General features: G+C 32.1%; 1 protein-coding gene and 1 long non-coding RNA gene across 5 annotated transcripts; one reads left to right on the forward strand and one right to left on the reverse strand.

Moving 5' to 3' along the window:
• Positions 1-2152: 2152 nt before the first annotated feature.
• Positions 2153-12512, reverse strand: LOC108347993 (uncharacterized). 4 transcript variants are annotated; one of them, XM_017587485.2, is made up of 14 exons: positions 12302-12512; positions 11412-11634; positions 10633-10714; positions 10412-10515; positions 10169-10295; positions 9954-10048; positions 9225-9348; positions 8145-8225; positions 7459-7557; positions 7172-7354; positions 3894-4031; positions 3746-3814; positions 2810-2947; positions 2153-2627 (listed from the first exon to the last, which is right to left on the reverse strand). In XM_017587485.2, the coding sequence occupies exons 2-14, from the start codon at positions 11450-11452 to the stop codon at positions 2403-2405; spliced, it is 1506 nt and encodes a 501-aa protein (XP_017442974.1). In that variant the 5' UTR covers positions 11453-11634; positions 12302-12512; the 3' UTR covers positions 2153-2402. The 4 variants fall into 4 exon arrangements, with proteins under 4 accessions (XP_017442974.1, XP_052727876.1, XP_017442983.1 ...); XM_052871916.1 differs by lacking the exon at positions 12302-12512 and adding an exon at positions 11832-11978 and having other exon boundaries at positions 3897-4031; XM_017587494.2 differs by lacking the exon at positions 12302-12512 and adding an exon at positions 11832-11978.
• A 3191-nt stretch (positions 12513-15703) lies between these two features.
• LOC108342041 (uncharacterized) lies at positions 15704-18261 on the forward strand. The gene is made up of 3 exons (XR_001833338.2): positions 15704-15881; positions 16029-16098; positions 18082-18261. It is a non-coding gene; the product is annotated as an uncharacterized LOC108342041 (long non-coding RNA).
• The last annotated feature ends 121 nt before the right edge of the window (positions 18262-18382 follow it).

Below are 18382 nucleotides of genomic sequence, written 5' to 3' on the forward strand. Positions count from 1 at the left end.
TTAATGATCATTAAAAGGTAAATTAATTGGTTAGATTCTTATAAACTCTATAAACAAAGGTTTAATTTCGAAATAAACTCATTTTTTCCATAATTGATTTACTTCTTCCCAGAAAAATTCTGACTCGAACATCGGAGTATATTCTGCAGGTCACCCCATACACTAATCGGTTACTAGAGCAAGGAGAAGAGCGCACATTCGGCAAGGCAGGAGCAGCACACCGGTGGTATCATTGTCCCAATTCAGTAGAAACATTTATAAATGTTTTTAAATGTTGATTTTTAAGTCATTTGATATGGTTAATTTATCTTTGGTTTAAATTTTCACTTTTGTTCAAAAATTTCAATTTAGTCATTATATTTTTTAGTCGTCTTAATTAGGTCTTTTTATTTAAATGTATAACAAATAGGTTTTTTTCATTAATTTTACTGAAACGATGTTTGGACTTAATGAGATATAATATTGAATGAATTACCTGTCATTTGATTTCATAATTTATTGTAACTCTTTTAAGATATTGTGTTTCTTTACCCTAACATTTGAAAGAAAAGGTTGTCTTCTCTGAATTGTTTAAATGTTTCCCTCTCATTCTTGTTCATTTTGTACATGTATGGTTGGGGATGCAAAATGATAGTGTGTTATCCATATAAAAACACGAAAAATCAATCATTATCAAATATAAGTGTAGAATGAGTCTATTAATGTATTAATTATATGAGTTTAGTAATACACATTAGATGAGTTATTCGTATATTAATTAGACAAGTCTAACAATATTCATTAGACTAGTATGTCAATACGCAAATTATACGAGTCTATTAATACACATGATATGAGTGTGTCCATTCATCAATTAGATGAATTTTGTAATACACATAAGATGAGTTTGTTCATATACTAATTAAACTAGTATTGGCAAAAACATTAGTCAGATCTAGCAATACACATTAGACGAGTTTATCCAAACACTTATTAGACAACTATCATAACAAACACTAGACAAATCATTATATACATTTGTTTGACAAGTCTAAGAATACACATTAAACGAATATGTCAATACACTAATTAGATAAGTTTTGCAATATATATTAGAAAAGTTTATCTATACAATTATTATACAGGTCTAACAATATATTATAAGAGTATGTTCATACACATATCAGATAGATCTATTCATTATCTAATTAGATGAGTTTTGTAATACACATTGGACTAGTATGTTCATATACTAGATAGACGAGCGCAACACACATTAGAAGAGTGTGTGCATATACTAATTAGACGAGTCTCTAATAACACATATTATATAAGTTTATAAATAAACTGATTATTAGTCTAACAATACACATTAGATAAATTTGTTCATATATTAATTTATATTTTTAGCAATTCTACCGTACATATTTTTATATAGTTTATCTTTTGTATTTTCAAAAACATATCTTTTGTACATTTTCTTTCACTTGTTTTATTCTTTGTGATTTTACAAAGTTTACTCTTTATATTTTAAAATCATTTTTAAGTTTATTTTATTCAAATGACTTTTTTGTTTTCTCTGGTTCGTTATTCATTTTTCTTCTGGAATCTGTTCCTATATGGATCTTTCTCCAGTTGCATCTATTGAACATTTCAAAGAATAATAAAGGTGTCTGTGGCACGAACTGAATCAAATCGTTATCTTTCTGGCTTTAAGATATTTGACTATCAAATCACTACTTTTTGGCTTCCGTTTTGAAATGCTGTCAAATTTGTAAACAGTTAAGAAGCATCCTAACGTGGTGCATTATTCATAAACTCGTCTGAAATATATTGAACCTATACACGTCCGAAACCGTCAAGATACATTTATAATGTGAATTGGGGTGATCGGAATAGACCTATTCATCAAGAAGAACTTGGCTGATGGGTTATACACGTAACGCGAATTTTTGTAATGTTAGTCAAAGTAACTGTGCCTGTGCAGATGTTAGGAAGTGTGCCTTGATAAGAAATTTTTCCAGTGTTAACAAATTATCACAAAAAAGTAGTATATAAGCAAATTATAGAGAGTGACAATTTAACTGCTTATAACAAACTAAGTTGTTAACTGTAAGGCCATTCATCGGACAACATAACAAGCTCTAATGCTGGAAGTTTCCACCACTCCATTCATGATTTCTGAGATACTCTTTTTCATAACTCGAAAAGTTACAAAAAGTAATAATGTTTATATCAAGTAATAATCACAGTGGGGAAATCAAAGCTGAAGAGAAACAAATGTTAGGCAATTCCTAAAGTTAAAAGAACATTAGAACTACCTACAAATAGTATTCTAATATTTAATGTTAAAAGAACATTAGAATTAGAAGATGGATGGGTGATAATATAATACAAAAGAGAAAAGGGTGAGAGAGGTGAGTCTAAGAGGACTTGTGCCTTCGATGGTTTGATCCCTTCATAAGGCAATGCCGCAGGCGTCTGCTTAGAGCTTCCAGCTTCTCAAACCTCTCGCTCTTCGGCTTCTTTACATCGCTTTCATCTTTCTTTTTCTTATTCTTGTTCTTCTTGTGCTTCTTGTCATCTTTTGGGTACAACGATTTCTCTTTAGTGCCACGCATAGGTGTTGCAAACACCTTCACATTATTCTGACATTGTTTATTTATAAATGAAGCATGTCAGTGACAACGAATAGATTATAGATCATTACATTACATATACATGGAATAGACATGCAAATGAACCACAGACTGCAGAACAAGTGGTTCTGATTGATATAATCGATAGTACACACAGTCACTTTCAATATCATTTTCAATGTATGTCATACCTGAGAGAGGGTATCATCAGCCCTTAAATCTGCACAAGATTCTTCATCACTGCCTCCTAAAGAAGAACATCTGCCCCAACTTTCTCTATTTGAGCTAGTATATGAACAGCAATCTTCACCCTCGCCATTTAGCTTATCCTATCAAATTCAACCATGCCCCATACTTAAAATAAAGGCTGCTAAAATTATAAAATGTGGTAACAGTTCCTCTGCACACCAAATTAGTACTAAACTCTACTCCTAATGAAATTATTCACCCATTAAAACAATACTTAAGATCAGTAATAATTAGGCTGAAAATCCTGCCTTTTTGCAATCAAGTTGCATTTTTGGAGACATTTTTTTAACTACAACAGTTTAAAACTACTTAATACGTGAGTTATTTTGACTTTATCAGCATTTTTTAATTATTTTGTCCGTCAAGAATGGAGTTGTTGGCACTAAAAATCTCGAATGAGTGCTATTAGGACATCAAATATGAATATAATTAGTATTGGTTTCTGGGTACTCAGGTATTATGAGGTCACTAACTACATTGCATAATTCATCTTTGAAGTATAAGGAAATCAAATTCCTTTCAATTATTAAAAAAAACAATTAAATAAATCTTATAATAAATAAAGAAAAATTACCCCGAAGAAGGGATTATAGATAAAATTAACGACTCTCAGGGTTAATTAAGCCAATGAATAGAACACTATTGGAACATTGTCAATCAACTGAGTACACGGTTGGCCTAAACAGAGTAATTTTATTCGAAATCATGTTTTTTACAACTATATTGTAGTACACATATTTTTAAATATAACACACCAAAAGAAGCACACAATGTGTAGACTTAAAATGTAATACTTGTTTCCAACGGTGAAACCTAGAGGTAAAAAAATATCCCAGAAACATTTTGTTAACTGCTGAGACAGTGTTTGATAAGATCACCTGCATATCCGTGGGTTCATCACGGCCACTTTCGCCATTGCCAACAATATCTTCTCTAAAAAAGGATTCCTGCATTATAAATTTACAAGTGATGAATGAATTAAACATCAAAATCTTGTTTAAAGAAAAAGTAATAAGCAGGCCCTACTACATCAGTCACTGGTGCGACGTCCGAAAGAAGTTCCGTAACTGATTTTGTGGTGGAAATTGCTGGAAGCACAGAAGATGAACTTGCAGCATTGGTTGATGCCGACCTCAGACTAGAGAGAATCTCATACAGTAAGCTCTAGAATGAAAACAAGAGCAAATTAGTTCCTGTTCTTCAAAAAAATGCTCACATAATATAAGCTCAATCATATGACCATCAATACATAACCACATAATATGTTAATATTTCCAGAAGGTGAAAAGACATTTGACAGCAGAAGACAGCAAGAGCTGTCAGATGGGTCACCTCTGACTGATGGCCAAAAGGCCCATCTGGCTGTAAAGCCACCACATACAGAAATATGTGGTTTAAAATTATATTAATCTTGATAGCACATTGAATTGTTATTGTTGTTCCATAAAAAATTATCTTCATGTAATAGGAAAAGACAAATAAGACAGTCAACCTCAATAACAGTGCCTCAAACTTTTGTATCTTCTGCGGTGAGAAAAAGCTTCTTCATCTACTAAGAGCATGTGCACCAATGCTACTGTGGCGATTGGAATACTAAATACGTCTTGTGCCATGAGTGCATGTGCAGAAAATCCTTTTTATTAGTCTTCCAACTTAACAAGTCTAAATCTTCATTGCCATCATAAAGTGGTTTTGCTTAATACGTTCAGCTCACTTTTCTTAATGTTAAGATTCATTCCATTTTGAAACTTGTTAAGCTCCAGCAGAAAGTAATTTATTAATCCATCATCTTAACAAAAAAGTTTATGAAAGTAATGACTAATCGTTTAAAAGAAAAATATTTTGAGTACTTTTGACCTCTTGTTCGTGTGAGGTTTAGAGGAGGATGTTCATTGGAAATATACAACACTAATGAGATTTGAGGCCAACTATACAAGGGATTGAAACCACTCTCTACCCAATAGGTTGGGTTTTCATCCTTATATGGTGTTTTACTTTTTCATTTCTACCCAATGTGCAACTTAGACTCACTTGGAATTCTAATAGTTCCTACTTCCTTCCCCACTTGACTTATCTAACATACCATGATTGAGATGCACTTTGTGCATTAAAATTAATCAAATTTTCCATAAAGCTTCTCAAACTATTATCTTGAACATTTAACCTTATCTTCTAATGTTGACTAATACCCAATTTTCTTTTCAATCTTGCACACGTTTCCTTTATTGAGCAAGTTCTCATCGAACATGCATTCAATATTCTATACATGCTAAAAGTATATGTTTGAGGTTGGGTAAGATAAATTTGGTATCATGTTTATGCTCTCAAAATGGTTCCAGAAACTGACATTTTTATCCCCTCAAATCTTCATTAGATGGACACCCTAATAATTTGCATCTTCCAGCCTAACAATATCAAATGTTCTTACATATTTGAGTTCACTTCCAAACATCAGCTATATTGAATCCACCTGGTTGATACATCCAATCTTAAATTAACAATAGTGTCAATAACAGATTCTTGAAAACAATATTTGAAAGTAACCATCCTCCCAATTGATTCTTAAATTTTATAAAGTGCACCATTCCACACTTTCAAAGCCTCTTGAACAATCAAGTATATGAACACAACAACAAATACGAAAAGGTCAACATTACACACAAATTATTTTGCAAACGAAGGTGAAATTTAAGAATATCTTCGTATGATATTAGCATAAGCTTTATCCAAAAATGATGAAACAATTTCTTATCAGTTCCCCAATATTTGAAGCAATCAAATAAGGGAACTTCTATCTCACTAAGATCTCATGTGGGGGACACTTTATCAAACAAAATTAATAAGTACAACTTAAGCAAGCTTTGCCTAAAATTCCTAATGGTGTGTTTGACTTCTGATAATTGACTATTTTTGTCATACGGTCTCTCCACACTAAATAATAATCAGATTCAGAGTGTGCGCACATTAAAGTGCAAAGGATGCAAATGTGGCAAAACTGGATTCAAGGATCAGACATGTAGGCGGGTTTAGGGACTGGAAAACTAGACAAATATAAGGATTACAAAATTGCAGATAGATCCATTAGATCAATGATATAAAGAAAAAAGATAACTTAAGTCAAACATAAACAAGATAAGGATTGACAAAGCAGGTACCACTCTGATACCAACTTGAGAAATTAAAGAAAAAGAGAAAGGGTATTTTGAGAGCTTGAAAAGTTTTTGCTTAGGTAGTCATATTTATAGAGTAAATTTGTGATACAACTGTGATAAATGAAAGAGTTAAAAACAAGTAATGTAGGTACTACCCAAGCAGCTTTTGAATAAAGCTTACTTAGCCTACTATGAACCTATCATTTTTCTACTCGGTTTATTTTTTAAATATATGTTTGGGTTTAACACATTTCCCGTTGTTGATGGTGTCTCCCACCGAAGAACCCACAAAAGAAAGCAGAAAAGCCCAAACAGTGAAAAAAGAAAAAAACAGGTTTCAACCTTTCAAACTGTGATGGAGTTCATGCCATTGCCAGGTATTGTCAGAGTGCCCACCATAAGGAGAGACTGTCAAAAGCTGCTATGGGTTTGGCGGTCAAGTGAGTTAAGTGATTGTCTGCCATATGGGGCTTGGGAAACAAAGTCTCCCACAAATGAGGAATGACACAAAATGTTGATTACGGGGCTCAGGTTTACTCATGTATTCGCTTAGTATTAGTAAGTTAGCAGAAAAACTAAAATATAAATATTAATAATAGAGCAAGTGTAGTCATGCATACAAAAATGTGAATCTGACTTTTCACTAATTAAGATCAAATTTGATTGGTTCTGTTCCGCAGGGCCCGATCTAACAGGAAAATTTTAAACAATTTAACTGGTTGGGTTTGAATTCTTGGGTCCATCAAGTTGGCCCGAATCAATCAATGCTAACAATGACCCACCACATATCTTAAACATGTTTTAGAGGTTTCAGGCAAGCTATAGCGTAGCAATTTGAGTAAGGTTGGCACTAAGGTCAAGAAAATGTACTACCTAATCTATTAGGGATGGAAATGGGAATGTTAAGGGTTGTAATTTGCATCTTTTTATGTGTCATTTCATTAGTCCACAAGCTGCACTCTGGCCATAATGTACAAATTCAGCTATATTTCATTAGTCAATTTTAGTTGGTTGGTATTTTTATAACATTCTACATTTGAAGTGAAGAAAGCAAAAATGACCAGTAGGCAGCAGTGTTCGTATGGAATAAATATAGAGGACAGAATTTAACTGAGCATGAGATCAAGACATGAAATTCTAAATGCTAATTACCTCCTCCACACCAGAACCTAGTTTCAAATTCCCCAAATCATAATATTTCTCAAGCTTACTGTGACCTCTGGGAAGATTAGGAGGACGAAGGACATTGTAGAAGAAAATGGAAACTGAATCATAAAATAATTGTGGCCGAGAGGAGTTGTGATCACCATCAAATTTTATGACATTTTTATCACCCTACAGAATCAGAAACGAAGTTATATGTTTTGACTGCAAATTAAGAAAAAGTGCAAATTGCTTTCAAAATATTTTGTTCTCAAAGATTTGGAATAATTCAATACCGCATAGGATTCAGAGATGAGATCAGAATGGTGGGGCTGAATGAATTTGTCATCACTTGCATGTCCAAATAAAACAGGAATGAATGTCTTTGGTGCAACCTGTGGATTTAAAACACATTAACTCAGACAAGGAAAGGAAATAACTCTACTTAAAAATTTGTTTAGCCAGAAAATAAAAACTGTAATGCCCAAATTTCATGGTAAAAATAAGAAAACATGACTAGTGTTCAAAATGTAGGATAATGGGACACCACACACATATACAAGCCTTGCAAGAAGACTCATCAAATATTTTTATATTACATTTTAAGCTATATTTGTTTCTAAAAGTTAGATAAAAAATTGAAAACTTTTATTATAGTACTAGTGACCTTGCAAGTGTCCATGCATACCAAAGTGTCTGCTCAAGAATCTAACTGAGTTGATAAAAAGTTAGATTTTTAATTGAAGCTAGTGAAGACTAGATTGCCTAACACATGTCATAAGGATATAAGGGAGGTGCCGATGTGGGAGATGTGTAAAATACCAAACACCTCAAACAAGGAGTGTCAATGCATCCTTGTCATGGTTAATGGAGTTTGCAAAATTACATTAATAATTTTAATAATTAAAAAATGTAGAACGGCTCTAAATATGCCTTGCCATTCTTCTGAAAAACAAAACAGAACTGCACAACTAATACATACCAGCAAACAATTCAAGTTCATGATATCAAACTTCGCCTTCTTCTCAATAACCCGCCGCATGTACTGCACAGCCATTTTAACCTAATTGAGGCAAATCCAGCAGAATATCAGACGAAATAAACATAGTTCACTGCTATAGGCTTTACATCCATGTTGCTTGAATGTTTCGGAGAAGAAAAGCAACTGGCAAGAAAGTAAATCAAGCAAACTAAACATTATCCCCTTAAAAAAGTTGCATGTAGAGCAACCATTCCAGTCATGAATGTAGAGTGATATGCATCTTTAGGGCATGATATCAAAGGTCTTTAAAATTATTTGTAGCATAGTAAAATGGGGTAATATGTTAGTGGTGGAATGATAGCTTAACTAGAATTGACTCTGAATGACTTAGATACCATATTAAGAAAGTGGAACTTAACTCCAACTCAACCTACAAAACTAGCTTGGCAAGGTGATATTTGCTTCCACCTATATTATAATTTGACCATATTTTTAGTCAATGTGGGATCTCCAACAATATCTATGTTAACAAAAAAAAAGGGGAAAATTTTAATCTAAGGTACAGCATCGAAAGTCACCTTGCATGTTGCTTAAGAAGGTCAATCAAATCAATTTATAAATTAGAAGAGCCTGTTCAAAATTCTATCAATTTCTTCAGCCATCTAAATGAAATTTGAGGTATATAGAACCAATAAATGAGTGGAAAAGGATGTAAAAGAAAAGCAGCAAAACAATTTTTTTAGTACAAATGAACAGCATATTTAGATTTTAGATGCAGTTGTAATAATGCAACATCTTTAAGGACTTTTTCAATAACTTTCACTAGCAATAGACCACCCATTTTACTACATCCACTACAAATAGTTTTAAAAGACCTCTAACAGATATCATGCCCTAAAGATTCATATCACTACATGCGTGACTTTTTGGATGGGACCAGATAGAGTCCCTTTTTTCTCTATTGATTGAACATTTACTACAAAGGGAGTTGGCAAATATATATATATATATATATATATATATATATATATATATATATATAGAGAGAGAGAGAGAGAGAGAGAGAGAGAGAGAGATTACAGTGAATTTAGGAAGCCGAATTTTATAAACATCCACAAGCTCCATCATAAGATTATATAAATTTGAAAAGGCACTATCCAACACCATTCCAGCAATAGAAGGATCTTCAGCTCCATAAAGAAGACTGCATCACACCAAAGCAAAAGTGAACGGTCAATGAAAGTAGATATATGTGCATAATGGTAGCTCATAATGACATTAATAGAGTAAGGTTGGGAATGTGATATACTACAAAACCCACTAACTTGGCCATCAAAATTATGAAAAATATGCATTCCAAAAGGGGGGTCAGCTATTTTTCTCTTTTTTGTCCCAATTTCTCAAAGGGTGGCGGTTCTTGCAAACAAGTGTCCTACAAACACTGACTAAGAATTAATGAATAAAAACTTGTATTGGTAATCACGATTAAGGTACATTGATAATATTCCCACAAAAAATTTAGTTTTTATTTCTTCACCAGTGTCCTAAAGACATTTGTTAGCATTCTCCTTACATGGATAATTGAAAGAATGACTTTCCATAGGAAGGCCTAAACAGTTTTGTTCACACACAAACAGATATACAAGGAAGAAGTATAACTTAGGTCATCAAATTATACTAGAACAAACATTAAAATCATCCACCTAAGACCTTTTTTTGTACGGATACACATAGAAACTATAAAGTACTAATGGAGCAGAAATACTTGTAAAAATCAACATCAAGCAAGTTAGTTGGGAGATTTAATACCTAGTAACTGCACCCATTGATCGTCCCCAAAGACCTATACGAGATATTTGTTTGTTGCTTCTCAAATATGACACCACCATCTTGAGATCATCTTTCTACCACACAAAGGAATGGACACATATTAGTGGTTTCATAAAAGATGGGATAGGCAAAAACTTAAGTTAATAGACAGAAATTAATAAAGAAATAAAAACATGCATATAGAGATAACTTACTTCGTGCCAGCCTAGACTGACATATTCTCCATCTGATAAGCCTGAACCCGAGAAGTCAAGGGTAAAAACAGTAATATTTGAAGGAAGAAGAATTACAGCAGCTTCATTGGCATCTGCCCTACATCCACTGCATAATTGTACATGTGCACACATATATCACAAGGGAGAATAATAGAATAGCTAAAAAAATTAAATTTACAATTTTTTCAAAGCGTCAAGACGAGCCATTTAAATAACAGACACCTGTTTCCATGGCAATATATAACACAAGGAAGAGAAGTATCTTCTGGGAAAGGAGATGGGAGATAGTGGCTACACTTCAAGGTATAGCCTCTGGCATTCTTGAGCTGCAGAATTGGAAAACAGATAATCTATCAGTAAGCAAATAATTGGAATCATGATTTAACTAAATACAGATGATGATAATTACAAAAAACCATCAAATTAATAATGTCCATACTTGCCTCCAAATCCTGCCTTTGGTATGTTCGACTTGCAAGGGTGAATTCTTTTTCCCACAGGTACTGGTCAGGATTATACTCCGCCCTGACAAAGTAGATACAGTTGTAACTAAATTTGCTGGAAAAAATAATCACAGGTTGAGCAATGGATACGGATGCAGGGGCACTTTCATAGTTATTTACTGGAGTAAAGAAAAAGTTGATAAGATCTACGACGAAGCCTGTCTGACAGTTGTTTGAAGATGATTGAGTGTGTGCTTGGTTTACAGGTTTGAAAACTTTCAAAGCATCTCAACAGAGAAGTATGTTTCTAACTGGATTGGGTTAAACAGACATTCGAATACTTACAACTTTTAACCAATAAACAAAAATACCCTAACTGAAATTTAAAATCAAATTAAAAAAACTACTTGTTCGAGCATGGCTTATCAAGGAAAGAACCAACATATTAAAAAAGGTAAAGACGATTTTGATGCATATAAAGTACTTTCCCCCTAAATTATCAACAACTAAGATGACATGGCCATGAAAATTTAATACGATTCTATATTAGTTAAAACTGGTGTGGAGATCAAAGGCAAGAGATAAACATGAAAACAAAAACAAAAAGGTACAGGACACACGTAATTACTAGGGTGGGGAACAAAATAGGAATCCTCTTGTGAAAAGAAAGTGCCCTAATGAATATGGCACAGTTAACATTCTCTTTCATATAGGCATCATACAGTACCTGCTTACTTGAATAGTGCCATGCCACCAACCAGAGAAGCAAAAATTAATACCTGGGAGGCCGAATAACGAAATTGATGAATTGCTCAATCATCTTGTTCCTACATGTAGCTCACTGCAACTCCACCTCATCACCTTACAAGTTGACCTCGCTAAGAAGCTCAAAGGCAATTGGCCACACCATCTTCGCAACTCAAAGATCTCAAATCTCACAAATAATTTTTACTCATCAATGTTAATGCCAGACACACAAGCTAAGCTGCCAGTGCTCAATTCCTGAGAGAAACGACGCCAACTTAGATGGTACTTGCATTTAAATACCAAAAGAAAAGAAGAAGCAAAAAACCCAGTGACAGCAGTGGAAAAAAAATTCAAAAATTTACACAGAAGCAGGTCCCAACTAATCATATGAATTGAAGAGAGAGAGAGAAAGTGAAAGAAAGAAAAGAATCTTCAGGCTCAAAAGGCTCTACCAGATCCAAATGCCCTCCTGAAAAGTAATGTATATCCTAAACCCAGAAAAAGGCACGGTAACCAAAAAATTTCATTCACACCCCTCCCCAGAAAGAAAAAGAAAATAAAAGTTTAGATTAAACTCCTTGTAGGTGTGCCATGATTGCAAGGAAAAAACTTTATTTATCCAATGTCAAAAAAAATTCAAACTTGGATGACTGGGTACACGTCAACTCAACAGAAGGGTCCCAAATGCAAAACAAGAAAAAAGTGTTTAAAATGGTAAAAGTTCGTAAAGCAGAAATGTGGGGTAAGATAACAGCACGAATTCCAAGTCAAACGAGATCCCACATCCAAATTACCACATTGAAGCCTATGAACGCAGTTCCCATCTCACTTTCTCAACAAAAGAAACGGAGAAGCTGCAAAGAATGGGGGAAAAGCAAACAACTTTACCGGAATAAAAAAGTGGGAAATAGTTAGAACTTACCACCCAAAAGCAAATGCTTGTCTGAAGAAGAAAAAGAAGAGATGAAATAATGAAAAAGGTGGATTGAAAAAGATGTTGGTTCTTGTTGTTGGTTTTGCTCTTCTGGCTTGTGAGAAGGAGAATTGAATTTGAATGAAAGATGGAAAGTGAAGGAAGATGAGAGATGAATGTAAGAAATAAGAGAATAGCAGTAATAGCCAGCTGTCTCTCTTTCTGTTGAGCAGTGGTTTTTGTTCGTCTAAACGTACCTCTTTATTTTCTTATTTAATTGCTCAAATATTTAAAATTCTCCTTTTTCTTTTTCTTTTTATCTCTTACCCCTTCGTGTTCATATAAAGCTCAAATTATAAATAATTTTATAATTTAGTGTACTTTATTTAATGATGTAGCTTTTTCTTCACGTATTTAACGAATTAGTTCAAAATGAATATTTTTAAAATCTAAAGTATGATAAACAATTTAAAAATACATATAATGTTAGATTAAATTTTTAAGACTTTGCTTGTGAACACTTCAACTAACTATGTTGATATAGTTAATGTTTTAGCCCTAAACAACTTAAATAAACTCTTTTTTTCCAAAAAAAAATCAAAAATATCATTATGAGGTTTTTAGAATTTAACGTTTGCAGAATATAAAAGATTAAAAATAACATTGTCATGAGGTTAAATGTTATATAAAGTATAATATTCAATATGATACAATTCATTCAATATAAGAATTAAACTATAAAATCATTAAATATGTGTAAATATTAAATGATGTTTTAATGAAATCCATTAAATATAAGTATTAAACTGTAAAATCATTGAATATAAGGTATTTATTAAATATTTTCAATTGAATACTAATATAAAGAGTTGCTGACAACATTAATTGTGATCCATAAATAGTTTTAAAAAAAAACCGCTAAATGTTTCAGTCATTTATTTAATGCGAATTTTTTATTAAATGTATTAATTAAATGTATTAATACATGTATGTACAAATATTGAAATGTTATTCCTAAAAATATAGTTAATGTATTAAATATGTAGCATTAAAGGATTTGAGATATTAATTATTATTCGTAAGAGGTTTTAATCACAAAAAACTTGGTTCAAAATAATACAATTCAATCGCATTCTAACCTGATCCATATAAATTGTACACTTAAAATTAAGTACAAAAATATTAATGTTTTTTTTTCGTTTTCGTTTAATTCTTAACTTTTCCTGGTCTTATAAATTTCTCTGTATAAGTAAGAAATCAATTGTTTTGCAAAGTAATGAGAAGTTGTTTTCACAATCACCCAATATTATTCAATTTTAAATTATTACATATAATATATTATTCCAAATAAGATCATAAATATTTTTTTTAATTTAAACATTGAAAATTTTCAAAACACCAAATGATAAGAAAAAATATTACTTATATTTATTTTCAGTTACACTTACTGATTTCAAAAGTAATAAAAGGAAAAATAATTAGATATTAAAATCTATTTTAATTTCTCATCATCCAGATAATTAAAATAACTGATGACAACCATTTTAATCAATTCAATACATGGTGATGGAGATGCACTACAATAGTTAGGATTAGTTTCTATTGTGTACATTCCTTTATTTTTTTTAAATTTTTGGCTTTGTTAGTGTGTATATGTAATTTTTTATATTTAGTACATGTTTTATGGATGTAATATAATAGTTGTTGTTTTGTGTGAGAGGTCGAAAATTATTATTAAACACTTATTCATACTTTTCTCTTCATCAACTTATGTTATATTAAATATATTTATTTAAACTGTGTAACGCGAGTATATACACCTATCTATTTATGAATTTTAAGATAAACTTATAACTAACAGAGTTTTAATCACGATTCAATATCTAATAAATAAAATTTAGTAACAAACTTAATTAAAGGTTGGACTTAAAATTATATAGAATTTAATACCGCTGGATCTCTTTATTCTTTGATGATATGTTATTTGTCTGTACTAATATACTTATATATTAGTCTTATGTGTTTGTGCATTATCATTTGTACAACTTTTATTTATACGGTTTTGCACTGTTAAATAATATTTTACAACTGATAATATTAAATATGATGCATAGTTTTAAAAATACCACTAAATATTTTTAAGTCGTTTATTTAATGCGAATTGTTTATTAAATATATTAATTAAAGGTATTAATACATATACACAAATATTGAAATGTTATTCCTAAAAATGTAGTTATAATATATTAAACAAGTAGCATTAAATTATTTGACATATTAATTATTATTCGTAAGAGGTTTCAATCACAAAAAACGTATTTCAAATAATATAATTCAAGTGCATTCTAAACAGATACATATAAATTGTACTCTTAAAATTAAGTACAAAAATCTTAATTTTTCTTTTCCGTTTTCGTTTAATTCTTAACGTTTTCTCCTCTAATAAATTTCTATGTATATGTAAGAAATCAATTGTTTTACAAAGTAACGTGAAGGTATTTTCTGGCCCAATATTATTAAATATTAATTTATTATATAAAATGTATTATTGTAAATAAGGTCATGTTACGAGATACTTCTTAAATTAAACTAAATTCAAAAATGAAAACTGTAAATTCTTAAAAAATTATTTCAACAATTTATACAACCGTACAATAATAAAACAACAAACAAGTAAAAGAGTTATTCAACATTATTTTCACATCAAAGAACAAGTAGAACATAAAACTACTTTTTTATTTTAAATCCTAAATTAATAGGTAAACAATCATGTACAATAACTTCCAACAAATTAAATGTTTAGTTAATGAGAAAATCATTATTTAACCAATTTTTTTTCCTGATCCAGATGTTCCATTCAATAAAAGTATTTTTTTTTTGTATTATTTTTGAGAAAATACATTAGTATTATCCAATTTCCAATTCAACATATATCATCCTCGTTAATCACTAAAAAAAAGTCAACTAAAATGGCGATAAAGAAAAGGAACGTGCTATTACACATATTATATTCTAAGATCCATAACTATCAATAAAAATATAACTCTTATTTAATCACTTTTTAGTATATACTAATTTATATATAATAAACAGTGAAATTTGTTGTGTATTATGTAATTATAAAATTACAATTTTTAAAAACATGTTATAATAATTATTGTAGTAATTAATCTAAAATTATATATTTTATTTCTAATTATTATAAAACAATAAATTGCATATACCTGTTTTTATACACTAGTTTACACACATGGATAACCAATAAACTCATCCTATAAATATTATTCAAATTTGTTTTGGTTTTGACAATAATCATAAATGTAAGAGCCAGAAAAAGTTTAACGCCATTGGGTTCTATGTGGGGCAGCGAGGCCCATTAGACTAAGGTCAACCTAACCTTAGGAAGGGTTCTTCAAAATTTTTCATTTTCTAAGCTCTTCTCTCTTTAAGACTATTTGCCCTAAACTCTTCTCTGTCTTCTCCCTAAATTTCCAGCTCTCTGAACCATTCAATCTTGGATTAGAAGGTGCTCAGACGTTCACCACACCGAAGGCTTCCTTTTGAAACGATCGTATTTTCGTTTGGACCGGTAAGTCGTTTTTCCCTTCTCTTTCACTGTCTTCGAACCTAAAGCATGCAACATTACTGGTTGTATGTTACTAGTGGGTTTCGTTTTCCTGTTTCTGCCAAATCAAGCTCTAAGAGTTGTTGTTGTCACCACTTTGGTGGTTTGTAGGGTTTGGATTGAGTTCGCGTGTGAGATACCAAAAGGGACGTCCTTGTAAGCTTGGTAATACAACTCTGAGGTAAGAAGAGCTAGTTATATTTTAGGAGCTGGATGATTGGCCTGTTTAATTTATTTTGAGTGGTTTACTGTTACACTATATTTTGGGGTGAGCATGTTTTAAATTGCACCTGTTGAATATGTGAAATTTGTGTAACCATGGTTTGATGATTTTGATTTGACTTGGATATATTTGTTGGTTGTACTTGCTTTGTTGGAGAGGCTTTGAGTATGTAATGTTGGTCATGTGGTTAGTAAGTAGGTGCACAGGTACTGTTTTAGGTTACTGTGAGGTATTGAAGTTAAGTAATTTGAAGTATATAACACCATAGGACAGTTTGGATGACTTAGATAAATCAATTGTGACTTATTGAGAGTACTGTGTTGGTAGGATAAAGGAATCTTAAAAATCTGAGTTGGCACATCCCTGATCATAGAGCAGCTGGTCTGATCCAGTTAGTTGTAACTAGTCATATGTGATAGCGTCGAAGGTGAGATTGGTGCGTTCAGACATTTGATTCTTCTCTGATGACCAATTGGGTTAGTAAGGAGTGGTTGAGGTGAAAATCATGTGTTAGTCGTGTTAGAAGGGTAAATAGTTAAGGAAGTACTGTTTTGAGTCTTTTGAAAGGAACTGAGATAAAGAATTTGAGCATAGGTAGTCCTGAGTGCAATTGGGCAGTTTGGCTAGCTAGGATGAGTAAATTAGAACAGGTTAGGATCATAAAATTGAGAAAAGTCATGTTCAACATGGTCGAATTGAAATTGGGTTCTTGGGTTAATAAAAAATGGGAGTTTAAGTTAAAACTTGGGTATTGATCACTTTAAAATCATGTTAATAACGCTTGATAATCATCTAGACAAGTTTAATTAGGTACAAAATATGAATTAGAAGTCTTAAAAGTTGGAAGAAAGGCCTAGAAGTGGTAAGGAGTGGATAAGTGGGTAATTCTGCAAAATTTGCGTTCTGCAGATTGTGCAGACTCGCTAAACGAATGTTTTCGCATAGCGAGTCCTCACAGAGAGGTGCTCTCTGTTTGAGCATTCACACAGCGAGTTGGTGCGCTGTGCGAAAGACTAGAGAAGGTTGCTATCTGTTTGGTAAGTCGCGTAGCGAATGTAGTCGCTTTGCGACTGTTGCTAGCTTGGGAAATTAGCCAAATTAATTCGAATAGCGAATTTAGGGCGCTATGCGAATTTTAACTGTTCCCCTGTCAAGAAAATTCGCTAAGCGCATCAAGGGTTGTGCACTATGCGAATTTTAGCTGAAAAACACTCCCCTTGTCAAGAAAATTCGCTCAGCGCACCAAGGGTGGTGCGCTATGCAAATTTTTGCTGTCTTGCCTTGCATCTTGGTGCGTTGTGAGACCTGGTTCAGTGAGTTTCATATTTTTCCACATCTGTTTGAGTTGTTTGATGTTGTTTGACTGCCAGGATGTATGTATGTCCATATATTTGAATTGTGTGGCTTGAAATAATGTGACTGCAAATTGAAATGATGAAATTGAGTGAGAATTGGACATCTCAAGGTGAGATGATTGAAAGTGATGTGCGGGATCTTAATGTTGTTCTGTATAACTGTATGGAGCTTTGAACTGATATGTATATCCCTACACTCAAAGCATTGTTCATGCTCAAATAGAGAAGAACAATGTGAGTGGTGAGAGTAGAGGAGGTCCTCGTCTATAGTCTTAGAGTTTAGACATAGACAGATTGGGGGATTTACCTTGCATATAGTGTTGGGGAGGGCCAGCTGAACTATGCAAGTGCGAAGACGACCAATAGTTCGACAGTTATACCAATCCGGATGAGTTGTGTTGAGTGTTTGAGTCATGGTTTAAAGGGTATGCTTTAATTGTTATTTTATATGTAACTAGGCATTATGGCATTGATTGATTGTACTATATGTTTATTGCTTGTTTATCTAGCTCACCCTTGCTTCTGTGTTGTGTGCTGCTTGTGTATGTTTTTCCTTTGCGATGATCATCCACTTGGATGGAAGCAGATGTTGTCGAAGAGGTTCCCTTGGAGCAAGAGTTGGAAAATGCTGATGCTGCAGTATAGTCTTTTTAGGATTTCTAAATTTAAGTTGGTGTTATTTTGAAATACTCTAAACTGTTAAAGTTTTAAATTTCATTTTTTATGTGGATGACTATAATGTCAATTAAGGAACTACTATTGTACTTTGACTGTTCTCTTTATTATAATGATGAAATCTTTATTAAGTTGTTATATATATTTGAGGATGTTACAATCAATTCTTCAAGTTTCTTTTACTCTCAACACAATCTTAATTAAACATTTTA

This window comes from Vigna angularis, chromosome 1, assembly GCF_016808095.1.
Source record: "Vigna angularis cultivar LongXiaoDou No.4 chromosome 1, ASM1680809v1, whole genome shotgun sequence".
NCBI classification, from domain to species: domain Eukaryota; kingdom Viridiplantae; phylum Streptophyta; class Magnoliopsida; order Fabales; family Fabaceae; genus Vigna; species Vigna angularis.